Source organism: Bubalus kerabau, chromosome 23 (assembly GCF_029407905.1).
Source record: "Bubalus kerabau isolate K-KA32 ecotype Philippines breed swamp buffalo chromosome 23, PCC_UOA_SB_1v2, whole genome shotgun sequence".
In the NCBI taxonomy this organism is placed as follows: Eukaryota; Metazoa; Chordata; class Mammalia; order Artiodactyla; family Bovidae; genus Bubalus; species Bubalus kerabau.
Window position 1 is genome coordinate 22,801,341 of NC_073646.1, and position 13,858 is coordinate 22,815,198.

Here is a 13,858-nt window from a genome sequence, read left to right on the forward strand (position 1 = left end):
ACACACACACACACGTGTTCCTCAGAGCAATAAATTTAGTAATTAGAATCAAGGGGAGGTGCTTGTTAAAATGCTCACTCCCAGGCCACAATCAGAGCTTCTAGACCAAAGGTGGCACTTGGAACCTTGTCTTGTAAGCAAATATCCCCATGTAATCCTGATATCGGCAGGTATCTGTGCTGTGCGCTCAGTTGCGTCCGACTCTTTGAGAACCCATGGACTGTAGCCTGCCAGGCTCCTCTGTTCATGGGATTTTCCAGGCAAGAATACTGGAGGCACTCTTGTTTATAAAGAATGGCATTTGCCTTGTTTTAGGTCATGTACTAACCTGATGCTATTTGACTCCCCAAAATGTTTATTTTGTATTAAGAATTTGAGCTCCTCAAACAATAATTTTGTCTTACAGGATCTTTAAGAAATAAAAATCCACTCAAGGTAGTATAAATAAAATAACAACTTTATTGGGGAGATATGGAGGTTTCTATGGAAACGGCCAAGCCTCCTGAGAGATTGGAACCAAGAACTGGAAAGCAAAGCCTTTGATCATTCCCTGACATTCTTTTCCTCACCCTACACCCCACCACCACATCTGGGCCATTTTTCTCTGCCTGTGTGTGGTAGGAAAGGACCACTTATTGCTTCTCAGCCTTTTGGCTAAGATCAAGTGTAGGAAAAGACCACTTTAGGCAGATCTGCCTGTTTCTCTCTTCAGGACCCCAGACTGACTGCTGGGAGTATCCTAATTCCTCATTCTTAAATGAGAGCATCTGATTGGCTCAACCTTAATTGATTAACTGATTGGCTTAACCTCAGTTCTCTACCTCTGATCCAATCAGCTGTGGCCAGATAGACCCTCTGCCCAATCAGAAGATTCTGGTAAGGATCTGGAAGAACTGAAAAGTATGTTAGGGTCCATTTCCAACTTAAACTTCAGCCACTTTTGATAATGCAGTCACTCTTGATTTTTATCTATCTTTTTTGAAATACATGTTCTAGAACAAACTACCAGTGTTGGGCACACCACCTGTTTTTATAAATAAAGTTTTATTGGGACACAACCCACACTATTCACTTGTGTGAATGGCCTTCTGGTACTGGCTTATTCTCCCCCTACTCCTGTAGCTTAGGACAGGCAAGGCACTGAGACTCTTCACATAAAAAAATAACTGTAACTACGAATGCAACAGTATTTTCTGAGATGTAAAGCACATAGTATTGATGATTTGCAAGACGATTTTAGTTTAGTAATTTGAGTTTTTGAAGGTGGTAAGTAGATGTGATGTGCAATAAAATTAAATTGCAGCATGATAAGGTTAGTCTCTCTTTTTTTATGTTTTCTCTTAGTCTGTCTAATTACTTGAACCAGAAAGCCTCATTTGTTGACCGCATGCCACCGATAGCTAACATTTGCTAATATCACTTTTTTCCTTAAACAAGGAGAAAATGCAGGGTCTGGCTCAGTACTTTCAGCAGCTAGGAGCATCCAGCTAGAATCTCCTAGCGCTGCTCTGTTCATATTTATTTTTCTGCTCATCTTTCATTTGAGGATGCAATAGGCTTGCCATTAATAGTGGTGATCCAGAGTTTCCTTTTCAGATAAGTGTGGTTAAGTAAAGATGTGACCAGGTTTTAAAAATACTGATGAAATACCAGTTTATGTGGTAGGGGGAAAAATGTGGGGAAAAAAAAAAAGGCACATGAATGGTGATTGAGGTTAGGGAACATCTGCGTCGAGTACCTGGCAGAGCTGCAAAGCAGTCCCATGGTCCAGAGGAGGGCGTGACCCGTTTGGTCTCGTGGACTTTTGGGGGATATAGACGAAGGTGACATCTGAGCTGAATCTCAGACTCTCAGGGCAGTGAATGAGTGTGAGAGGACTCTGCAGGCAGTGGGAGTAGAATAGCCACAGGGAAAGAGAGAACAGGACGTGGTCATGGAATTGTTTCACTTGAGGGAGCCACTGAGGGGCTTAAGGCATCTGAGTAGCCTGGTCAGATTTGCATTTTTAAATTAATTTATTTATTTTAATTGGAGGCTAATTACTTTACAATATTGTAGTGGCTTTTGCCATACTTCGACACGAATCAGCCACGGGTGTACACGAGTCCCCCATCCTGAACCCGCCTCCCACCTCCCTCCCCATCCCATCCCTGAGTGTCGTCCCAGTGCACCAGCCCTGAGCGCCCAGTCTCATGCATCGAACATGGACTAAACAGTCATTAGCTCAAGCAGGTTCAGCTCTCTGAGCTTCAGTTTGTTTATCTGTAGAATGGGGGTAGTTGAAACAGACATATGGTGCCTGCGCCTGGTGCCTGGGGAAATTCCCAGACATCTATCTTGCTCCTCCTCCAGCCACGGGGCCGCACTGACATTCAGGAAGTCCAGGGCCCCTCTCCTGGGTTCTTGGGTGGTAGTGGTTGGGTGGGGTGGGGTGTTCACAAGTTTCAGGATTGTTAGACAGTACATTGACCAGTGGTGACGGGACAGCAGGTCTGTCCACACTCGCAGTGCTGAGCCCCTCCTGTGTCCTGGGGAGTCCTCCCAGCTGACGGCTTGGCTTCTACCAGCCTTCACTCCCTCTACACATTCACCTCTGCTCATGGCCCTCCCTGCACTTGCCCCAGCCCTGGCCTCCTGGGGAATCTGGGAGCAGAAAACGCCTGTCTTCAGCCTACTCTTTACAGCTTAGTGGAGTCACTCTTTGTGCCTTCGTGAGGGCTAGGGAAGGAAAAACGGCTCTGGGTACCCATGAGGGAGCAGAGAGAGATGGGAAATAAGCTGCAGACACACAGTCCAGCACTTTGAGCCCTGCCTGCTCAGGCAACTCCTGGGAAGATCTGCTCAGCTTGGCAGCTCGTATTTCTGTGGTGAGGCTTGGGGAGAAAGAGGCTGCAAAAGCCCTCTTGCTTTGGAAGTGTGTGTGTCAGGGACTTTCTCCCTAAGAGTTCTAAGTTCCTGGATCTGTGTCACCCACGACCACCCCTGGATGTGATGAGAGAAAATGGTGTGGCCAGGAGACCGCACAGAGGGGTGGAGACCTCGGCTAAGAGTTCCCTGCAGGAGTCCAGGGAAGCCTCTCACATCCAGGCAGGAGCTGAGTGGAACATGGGAGCTGCCCTCCTGCCCTGAGGCTCCCTCTGGCCCCCCCAGGCCCCTTTTGCTATCTCTGATCCTCCAGCCAAGTCAGGGGTGAGCATTTTCATTTCCTCAGCCACCTAAACTCCTGGAGGATTCTTCTGGAGCTCTGACAAGTGGAGCATATAAAGGCAGAGACCTTGAGGTCAGGTTTAGTTCAGTTCAGTTCAGTTGCTCAGTCGTGTCTGACTCTTTGCCACCCAAAGGACCACAGCACACCAGGCATCCCTGTCTATCACCAACTGCCGGAGTTTACTCAAACTCACATCCATTGAGTGGATGGCATCCAACCATCTCATCCTGTGTCATTCCTTTCTCCTCCTGCCTTCAATCTTTCCCAGCATCAGGGTCTTTTCGAATGAGTCAGTTCTTTGCATCAGGTGGCCAAAGTATTGGAGTTTCAGCCTCAGCATCAGTCCTTCCAATAAATATTCAGGACTGATTTCCTTTAGGATGGACTGGTTGGATCTCCTTGCTCTCCAAGGGACTCTCAAGGGTCTTCTCCAACACCACAGTTCAAAAGCATCAATTCTTTGGTGCTCAGCTTTCTTTATAGTCCAACTCTCACATCCTTACATGACCACCAGAAAAACCATAGCTTTGACTAGACAGACCTTTGTTGGCAAAGTAATGTCTCTGCTTTTTATAAGCTGTCTAGGTTGGTCATAACTTTTCTTCCAAGGAGCAAGTGTCTTTTAATTTCATGGCTGCAGTTACCATCTGCAGTGATTTTGGAGCCCAAAAAAATAAAGTCTGTCACTGTTTCCACTATTTCCCCATCTATTTGCCATGAAGTGATGGGACCAGATGCCATGATCTTAGTTTTCTGAATGTTGAGTTTTAAGCCAACTTTTTCACTCTCCTCTTTCACTTTCATCAAGAGTCTCTTTAGTTCTTCTTTGCTTTCTGCCATAAGCATGGTGTCATCTGCATATCTGAGGTTATTGATATTTCTCCCACCAATCTTGATTCCAGCTTGTGCTTCCTCCAGCCCAGCATTTCTCATGATGTACTCTGCATAGAAGTTAAATAAGCAGAGTGACAATACTGCTTTCCTGATTTGGAACCAGTCTGTTGTTTCATGTCCATTTCTAATTGTTGCTTCTTGATCTGCATACAGATTTCTCAGGAGGCGGGTCAGGTGGTCTGCTCTTCCCATCTCTTGAAGAATTTTCCTCAGTTTGCTGTGGTCCACACAGTCAAAGGCTTTGGCATAGTCAATAAAGCAGAAGTAGATGCTTTTCTGGAACTCTCTTGCTTTTTCTATGATCCAACAAGTGTTGACAATTTGATCTCTGGTTCCTCTGCCTTTTCTAAATCCAGCTTGAACATCTGGATGTTCTCGGTTCACGTATTGCTGAAGCCTGGCTTGGAGAATTTTGAGCATTACTTTACTAGTGTGTGAGATGAGTGCAGTTGTGTGGTAGTTTGAGCATTCTTTGGCATTGCCTTTCTTTGGGATTGGAATGAAAACTGACCTTTTCCAGTCCTGTGGCCACTGCTGAGTTTCCCAAATTCGCTGGCATATTGAGTGCAGCACTTTCACAACATCATCTTTTAGGATTTGAAATAGCTTAACTGGAATTCCATCACCTCCACTAGCTTTGTTTGTAGTGATGCTTCCTAAGGCCCACTTGACTTCACATTCTAGGATGTCTGGCTCTAGGTGAGTGATCACACCATCGTGATTATCTGGGTCATGAAGGTCTTTTTTGTATAGTTCCTCTGTGTATTCTTGCTATCTCTTCTTAATATCTTCTGCTTCTGTTAGGTCCATGCCATTTCTGCCCTTTATTGTGCCAATCTTTGCATGAAATATTCCCTTGGTATCTCTAATTTTCTTGAAGAGATCTCTAGTCTTTCCCCTTCTGTTATTTTCCTTTATTTCTTTGCACTGGTCACTGAGGAAGGCTTTTTTATCTCTCCTTGCTATTCTTTGGAACTCTGAGTTCAATTGGGTGTATCTTTCCTTTTCTCCTTTGCCTTTCACTTCTCTTCTTTTCATAGCTGTTTTTAAGACCTCCTCAGACAAACATTTTGCCTTTTTGCACTTCTTTTTCTTGGGGATGGTCTTGATCTCTGTCTCCTGTACAATGTCATGAACTTTCATCCATAGTTCTTCAGGCACTCTGTCTATCCAATCTAATCCCTCAAATCTGTTTCTCACTTCCACTGTATAGTTGTAAGGAATTTGATTTAGGTCATACCTGAATGGTCTAGTGGCTTTCTCTACTTTCTTCAATTTAAGTCTGAATTTGGCAATGAGGAGCTCATGTTCTGAGATACAGTCAGCTCCTAGTCTTGTTTTTGCTGACTATATAGAGGTTCTCCATCTTTGGCTGCAAAGAATATAATCAATCTGATTTTCATATTGACCGTCTGGTGATGTCCATGTGTAGAGTCTTCTCTTGTATTGTTGGAAGAGGGTGTTTGCTATGACCAGTGTGTTCTCTTGGCAAAACTCTATTAGCCTTTGCCCTGCTTCATTCTGTACTCCATGGCCAAATTTGCCTGTTACTCCAGGTATTTCTTGACTTCCTACTTTTGCATTCCAGTCCCCTATAATGAAAAGGACATATTTTTTGAGTGTTAATTCTAGAAGGTCTTGTAGATCTTCATAGAACCATTCAGCTTCAGCTTCTTCAGCATTATTGGTCAGAGCATAGACTTGGATTACTGTGATATTGAGTGGCTTGCCTTGGAAACAAACAGAGATCATTCTGTCATTTTTGAGATTGCATCTAAGTACTGCATTTAGGACTCTTTTGTTGACCATGATGGCTACTCCATTTCTTCTAGTTCAGGTAGACTGGGTTCAAATCCTGGCTCTGTGCCTAACTGAATTTTTGGTGTCACAGGTCACTTACCTTCCGTGAGCCACCTATGAGATAGAGCTCTTTTCTTTTTAATTCATTAAGTTAAAACTTGTATTTGTTTATTATTGAAGCATAGTTGATATACAATATTATATAAGTTGCAGGCATACATTGTAGTGATTCACAAGTTTTAAAGGTTAAACTCCATTTATGGTTACTATAAAATATTGGCAGTATTTCCTGTGTTGTGTAATATACCTTGTAGCTTATTTTATACCTAACAGTCTGTACCTCTTAATCGGCCACCCCTATGTTGCCTCTTCCCTATGAAGTGCAGTTCTTAATGGTACTGACTTCCCAGAGTCTTAGGCAAAGTGAATGAGAAATAATAAATGAGAACCACTCATTGTCTGGCACATGGTACTCAAAATAATGTGACAATTGATATTATTGCCTGCAAAATATCTGACCCAGTGTGTGCTGTGTGTACTTACTTGGATCTGATTGCCTCTTCCTTCAGGAAGCCTTCTCAGAAGCCCCCAGACCAGGTTAGGTCTTGAACAACATGGTCCTGCCTCATTCTTCTAAGAGGCTTCTTGAGAACGGTACCTGTGGGTCACTCTTCCCTCTGGCATAGTCACAACCAGTGAAAATAATGATGTGTCACGAGCCACGCTGATTAACATGCTCTGATTGTGACCACGGCTGTGTGGAAGGAAGCCCCAGGACACAGGAGGGGATGTTAAAATATTACATTAATCATCCCTGTAATTAATGTCCAAAGTCCTCCTTCCTCCCTGGAATGCAGCATCAGGAAACGTGCCTGCTCATCTAATGGTGTTTCTCCATGCTTAGCAGGCTCTTAGTAAATATTAAATAGCTGAAAGAATAAGAGAACCATTGCCCCCAGTTCAGTTTTATCAGGAATTCAATCATTTCTCCCTTCAACAAATACTTCTTGAACGTCTGCTGTGTGCCAGGCACTATTCCAGGCTCGTGGGGGTACACCAAAGAAACAAAACAGGCAAAGATATTTGCCCTCATGGGGTTTATATTTGACTGGGCATTGATACGTATCCCAGAGGGATATCTTGATACATGCTCATCACTCTTGGAACTGTCTTCTATTTTTAAATTTTTTCTTTTAAAAGATTGAAGGATAGTTAATTTACAGTGTTGTGTTAGTTTCAGGTGTACAGCAGAGTGATTCAGCTGTATTATCTATATTCCTTTTTTAGATTCCTTTTCCATTAGAGGTTATTATTAATACAAGATGCTGAATATAGTTCCCTGTGCTGTACAGTAGATCCTTGTTGTTTTGATGTTGTTGTTTAGTTGCTAAGTTGTGTCTGACTCTTTTGTGACCCCATGGACTATAGCCTGCCAGGCTCCTCTGTCCAAGGGATTTCCCAGGCAAGAATACTGGAGTGGGTTGCCATTTCCTTTTCCAGGAGATAGTCCTGACCCAGGAATCGAACCTGAGTCTCCTGCTTGATGGGCAAATTCTTTACCACGGAGCCCCCTGGGAAGCCCTCTTTTCTTCACCAATTTTATATATAGTAGTGTGTCTCTGTTAATCCCAAGCTCCTAATTTATCCTGCTGCTGCTAAGTCACTTCAGTCGTGTCCGACTCTGTGCGACCCCATAGACAGCAGCCCACCAGGTTCCCCCGTCCCTGGGATTCTCCAGGCAAGAACATGGAGTGGGTTGCCATTTCCTTCTCCAATGCGTGAAAGTGAAAAGTGAAAGTGAAGTTGCTCAGTCGTGTCCGACTCCTCGCGACCCCATGGACTGCAGCCCACCAGGCTTCTCCGTCCATGGGATTTTCCAGGCAAGAGTACTGGAGTGGGGTGCCATTGCCTTCTCCGTAATTTATCCTCCTACCACCCCCACTACCATCCCCGCTTTCCCCTTTGGTAACCATAAATTTGTATTCTATGTCGGTGAGTCTGTCTCTGTCTTGGAATCACCCTCTTTTCGATTGAGTTCAGCCATTCAAGGTTCAAGGTCCGTGGGAAACTTTGTGTATCATATCAGCATCCACTGAGGGCGTGTTGAAAGAGCTTGGAACGGATCTGAATGACCCTCAGCCACCAGTGGCTTCACTGGGGGCCCCTTTTCACTGACATGCCCACTGTCTTGCAGGTCATGCTCTCAGAGCGAAAAGGCACAGATGAGCTGTATGCCGTGAAGATCCTGAAAAAGGATGTGGTCATCCAAGATGATGACGTGGAATGCACGATGGTGGAGAAGAGGGTGCTGGCCCTGCCCGGGAAGCCGCCCTTCCTGACCCAGCTGCATTCCTGCTTCCAGACCATGGTAACTACCTGGGGGCCGGACCCCTCCACCTCCAGGCTTCTAGGCTTTGGCCAGACCAGTTCTAGCAGTGGCCACCCCATAGAGGCACCCGGGCCCTTCCCATCCTGGAGACAGAAAGCTGTCAGGCCCGTGGATGGCTGTGGAGCATTGTTCTGAGGTTGCCACTGAGAAGCGCTCTCCTTGAGGCAGATGCTGTTTCAACAAAGATAAAGGAACTCAGGCAATTGGTTTTATAACCAACTGAGCAGGGCCCTCCTCTGGCAGCAAGAGGTGACTTGGGGACAGGAACTCAGGACTTTCAGTCCCACAATCTGAGATGTTCTAGCAGCAGTTACAGGTGGGGATGAGGGCAGAGGTCCTCACGGGTGCCCCTACAGGGTCAGGGTCGGGCCTCCGGATCCTTCAGATAAATGCGTGATTCCACGTTGCAGGTTGCATGGCCTTCATAGGACTCCCGGGGCAGGGGACACAGCCTGGGTGGGGGCTGGTGAGCTCAGAGCCAGGTTTCTAAGAAGAAGAAGAAATCTGTGTACTATCTGCTATTCACTGTGATTCTACTTTCATCTGTGAGAATGAGAGACATCCTTCGAACAACCTCTTTCCTTCCCCCTGTGCACACTAGACCTGGCTCTCCATCCCGTTGTGGCCATCAGACCACGATCTGGAGCCCCATTCAGCTCACCGGGCTCTGCTGTCACAGCCCCCATTGCATTGACTGGTAACTCTCCCCCTGTCTGTCTCCTTTGCTTTAAGAGCACGACCTTCTCCGAAATAGGACCTAGCTTTCTCAGCCATCTGCCTCATCTGTGAGCCTTTCCCAGGTACCAGACACTGTGTGTGTGGAGGCGGTGGGAGTAGGGGAGGGAAGGCAGGGCAGAGCCCAAATGCAAAGAGATAAGAGTTAATTCTTGCTTTGGAAGCTTCTCAGGGCAAAGGCCTAGAGTCTTAAAGATGCTTTAAGGGCACATTCAAGATTATTTTGACTTGCTCCAGTTTGCACCCTCCGTTCTGATTTTAGAACCCAACTCTTGTGTGCAATGGGATGCTATTGTAAGTTGTGTGTGCTTTAAAGTTTCTTTTCTCCTCCAGCATCCCCAAGTCCTGTGCTCTGCTAAGTTCGACTGAGTCCCCCGCCAGCCTAGAAAGACCCGGAACTGGGTTTGGGATGGGTTTTCTCAGTACAAGCTGTACCCTAGTTGTAAAACTACCTGTGGTAAGAGGGGCAGAGTCAGAACCCGGCTCCTTCCTTGTGAGAGTTTCTTGATGCATATTGGGGTCAGAGGGACCTGGGTTCACATCTCAGCTTTGTCATTTTCTGGCTGAGTGGCCTTGAGAAAATCATGCAACCCCGCTGGGCCTCAGTCTCTTCATATGTTAAGGGATAATAGTAGCTGCATCCAAGGTTGCTACGAGGAGGAAATGAGATTACACATGAGACGTGCTTAACACGGTGCTTGTTACCTGGTAAACACTCTTGCGTTCTGCTCAGCTGCTCAGTCGTGTCCGATTCTTTTGCGACCCCATGGACTGTAGCCCACCAGGCTCCTCTGTTCATGGGATTTCCCAGGCAAGAATACTGGAGTGAGTTGCTATCTCCTACTCCAGGGGATCTTCCTGACCTAGGGATCAAACCATGTCTCCTACATTGGCAGGCAGATTCTTTACTATTGCACCACCTGGGAAGCCCCCAAACACTCATAAATGTTGGTTATCTACTTCACAGACATTTAACATTGGCCTTGGCCTGGACTGGTACTGAGCTATAGAGCTGAGGAAGCTAGGTCCTCTTTTTGAGAAGCTAGGTCCTGTTTTCTCCTCTTAAAGCAAAGGTGACAGACACGGGGATATTACCAAACAATGTAAAGCTGCTGTGATAGCAGAATCTGGAGAAGTCAAGGAGTCCCTAGGTTGTTCCTTGATGCCACAGGGGCATCTGCATTTTGGGTGAAGGGATGGTCTTTTCTGCTGGGGCCCTTGCCCCGAATCCCAATCTCCCTGCCACAGGTCAAGAGAGAGGGAACATTCTAGGAAAATGTGTGCAGTATTTCTTTCGGAGACTTTGACCCACCAGCCTCTTGTCAGGGTCTGCTGGTGACAGTGGGCTGTAAGAAGATTTTCACTCTGTTGCCGGCAGAGAGCGGAAGTTGTGTTTGCCAGCGTGTGGAGCATGTACCACCATGCAGTATGGTGCTGGGCAGTTTGAAGGGTGATTTTGGGTGCTGCACGGATTTTAAATTGTGTTCTTTTTAGTTCACTGTACATTCTTCTGAGTGCCTTGAGGAGGATGTTTCTATGTGGTGCTTCTGCTGCTGCTAAGTCCCTTCAGTCGTGTCTGACTCTGTGCGACCCCATAGATGGCAGCCCACCAAGCTCTCCCGTCCCTGGGATTCTCCAGGCAAGAACACTGGAGTGGGTTGCCATTTCCTTCTCCAATGCATGAAAGTGAAAAGTGAAAATGAGGTCGCTCAGTTGTGTCCAACCCTCAGTGACCGCATGGACTGCAGCCTTCCAGGCTCCTCCGTCCATGGGATTTTCCTGGCAAGAGTACTGGAGTGGGGTGCCATTACCTTCTCCGTCTATTTGGTGCTAGCATGGCCATTAACATCTTTCTAACATTTGCCTTTTTAACAGAGAGAGAGAGGACCAGGCTTCAGGTTCTGAGCTTTGACAAATAGCAGTTTCTTTTACTTACTTGTTTTTAATTGGGGAATAATTACTTTACAATATTGTGTTTGTTTCTGCCATACATCAACATGAATCAGCCATAGGTATACAGTTTCCTTTTAAAATATTTATTTAGGCTGTGCTGGGTCTTTATTGTGCCATGCAGGATCTTTAGTTGCAGCATGGAACTCTTAATTATGGCATCTGGGATCTAGTTCCCTGACCAGGGATCGAACCTGGACTCCCTGCTTTGGGAGGATGGAGTCATAGCCACTGGACCACCAGGAAGTCCCTAAATAGCAGTTTCTAAGTCATTGTTTTGCTTTTATTTTATATATTTTTTACGGATTTCTTTCATTTAAGACAGCACTATAAAGTCTTTCAATTTTTAAATTTTGAGATATTATAAGACAAATATAAAGAAACCACACACAATTCGTGTTTTAATAATGAGTTTTTATAGAGTTAAGCTCCTTATACCACCATCCAGGTCAAGAAAGAACTTTGGCAGCCACTCTAGAAGTTTCTCTGTGTCCCAATCTCCATCTCCCCACAAATGGTAGCTTGACTTCTTTGCCTGTCCCTATAGTTTTATCACTTATGTTTTATCATCCCTTGATAAGATAGTTTACTCTTTCCCCTTGGTATAAATTTGCTGTGTCTTTAATATAATGATTTCCTTCTCCATTCCTTCCATCCTGTCTTTTACTTGCTAAAGAGCCTGGTCTGTCTGACCCATAACATTTTCACAGTCTGAATTTTTCTGATTGCTGTCTGAGGGCCGGCATATCTGTTTCCTCTGTCCCCTATTTTTTTTTTTTTAATTTTATTTTATTTTTAAATTTTACATAATTGTATTAGTTTTGCCAAACATCAAAACGAATCCGCCACAGGTATACATGTGCTCCCCATCCTGAACCCTCCTCCCTCCTCCCTCCCCACACCATCCCTCTGGGTCGTCCCAGTGCACCAGCCCCAAGCATCCAGTATCGTGCATCGAACCTGGACTGGCAACTCGTTTCATACATGATATTTTACATGTTTCAATGCCATTTCCCGGTTTTTTGAAAATTGGTATCTGAGCCTAGAGGCTTGGCCAGACTCAACTTTGATCCCTTTGCTAAGACCAGGTGGCTGGTTTTTTGGTTTTTTTTTTTTTAATCCAAAGGCACATAATGTCCAGTTGCCTCTCTTTTTGTATGTTGGCAACCAGAGATGCTCTGTGTCTGGGTCCATGAATTCATAAAGGACTGTGAGGTGGTGATTTCCTAATTCTATCATTTCTTTTTCTTTATTAGTTGGATGCTTTTATAAAGAGAGACTTCCCTCACCTGTTTCTTTGTTCCCTGGTGATACAGTTCATCTAGAAATCAGGATAGATAGATGAGGCTTTTCTGTTACTTGACAGTTTTCATGAATTGGTTCACTGTTATGCCCCAAAGGTGACTAAAGTTTGCCTAATAGAGTTTTTGTAAAGAAAAATGTTAAGTGAGCAACAATTCACATCACATGCGACTTGGCAGAGATGGAGAAGGACATACATCTTACAAGTCCAAATCTCTAATGTTACCTTGGGGAGTGAAAGCCTGGAGGTATCAAGTCACGACTAGACCCTTAGACCTCTAGATTCCCTCATTCCCATGTCTTCTCTTTTTTCCATTGGCAGTTCCTAAATTGACTCGTGGAGATCACCAGATGAAGGACAGTTTCAGTGGTAAATAGACTAAGAAGGATACCTTGTTCTCAAGGAAGAGTCTGGGCTATCTTGGAGCAAAAGTTTTCAATTTCAGTTGGATGTGTTGAGATTGGGGGAAATTGGTCGTTGGTCGTTAATACTCATTAAGTAAAGTATCTTCATTTGTAATTTACTGTTTTAAACATGATAGAGTGGATTTGAGGCTCTTCTTTTAACGTTGAGTCTTGAATTTCAGTATGCTTTCTGGAACTGGGGAGTAGGGCCTGGGCATGCATGGGAACAGCACAACATCTTGGGTCCCCTCCACGACATCCACAAGCCATCACCTGCCAGGGAAGAGAGATTAACAGCCAAGAGAATTGAGTGGATTCGAGTCTTGTGTGGGGAGAAAGGCCTCCTCTTGAAGACTGACCCCATCCAGCAAGGCTGGGGATGGAACTGGTTGCTTTCTGGTTGGTGAGGATCAGATGAATTTGTTATCCCATCTGTATTTGCAGGAAAAAAAATGTAACTTCTCACATGCCTTGTGTGGTAGCCAAAATTTTAAAAAACAAAACAAACAAAAGTACTTAACTTTAAGTAGCAGAGTTATGCCTGGCTCAGGGAGATGCACTTCCTGCCAGCTGAGTGTGAGGCCCTTGGGGGCTGAGCAGGGTCAGCTGAGAGGAAAGCCAAGACTTCTCCTATCTCACATCCAACACCACATCACTCAACAGATGTTTGTTGAGTGAAAGGCCCCCATTGAAATGTTTTTGTTTACTTTTTCCTTTGGCTAAGCACTTGTATTTTAAGTTTCAGTTCAGTTCAGTTCAGTTCAGTCGCTCAGTTGTGTCCGACTCTTTGTGACCCCATGAACTGCAGCACGCCAGGCCTCCCTGTCCGTTACCAACTCCCGGAGTTCACCCAAACCCACATCCATCGAGTCGGTGATGCCATCCAGCCATCTCATTCTCTGTCGTCCCCTTCTCCTCCTGCCCTCAATCCCTCCCAGCATCAGGGTCTTTTCCAGTGAGTCAACTCTTCGCATGAGGTGGCCAAAGTGCTGGAGTTTCAGCTTCAGCATCATTCCTTCCAAAGAACACCCAGGACTGATCTCCTTTAGAATGGACTGGTTGGATCTCTTTGCAGTTCAAGGGACTCTCAAGAGTCTTCTCTAACAGCACAGTTCAAAAGCATCATTTCTTCGGCTCTCAGCTTTCTTCACAGTCCAACTCTCACATCCATACAT

At 45.2% G+C, this 13,858-nt stretch overlaps 1 protein-coding gene across 2 annotated transcripts in view; it reads left to right on the forward strand.

The window, feature by feature from the left end:
• Nucleotides 1-13,858, forward strand: part of PRKCB (protein kinase C beta) — a 380,788-nt gene that overhangs the window by 308,021 nt on the left and 58,909 nt on the right. For both annotated transcript variants that reach the window (XM_055561653.1, XM_055561652.1), the window contains exon 10: nucleotides 8,097-8,270. In XM_055561653.1, coding sequence (XP_055417628.1) covers nucleotides 8,097-8,270 — 174 coding nt within the window. The remainder of the gene's footprint in view (nucleotides 1-8,096; nucleotides 8,271-13,858) is intronic.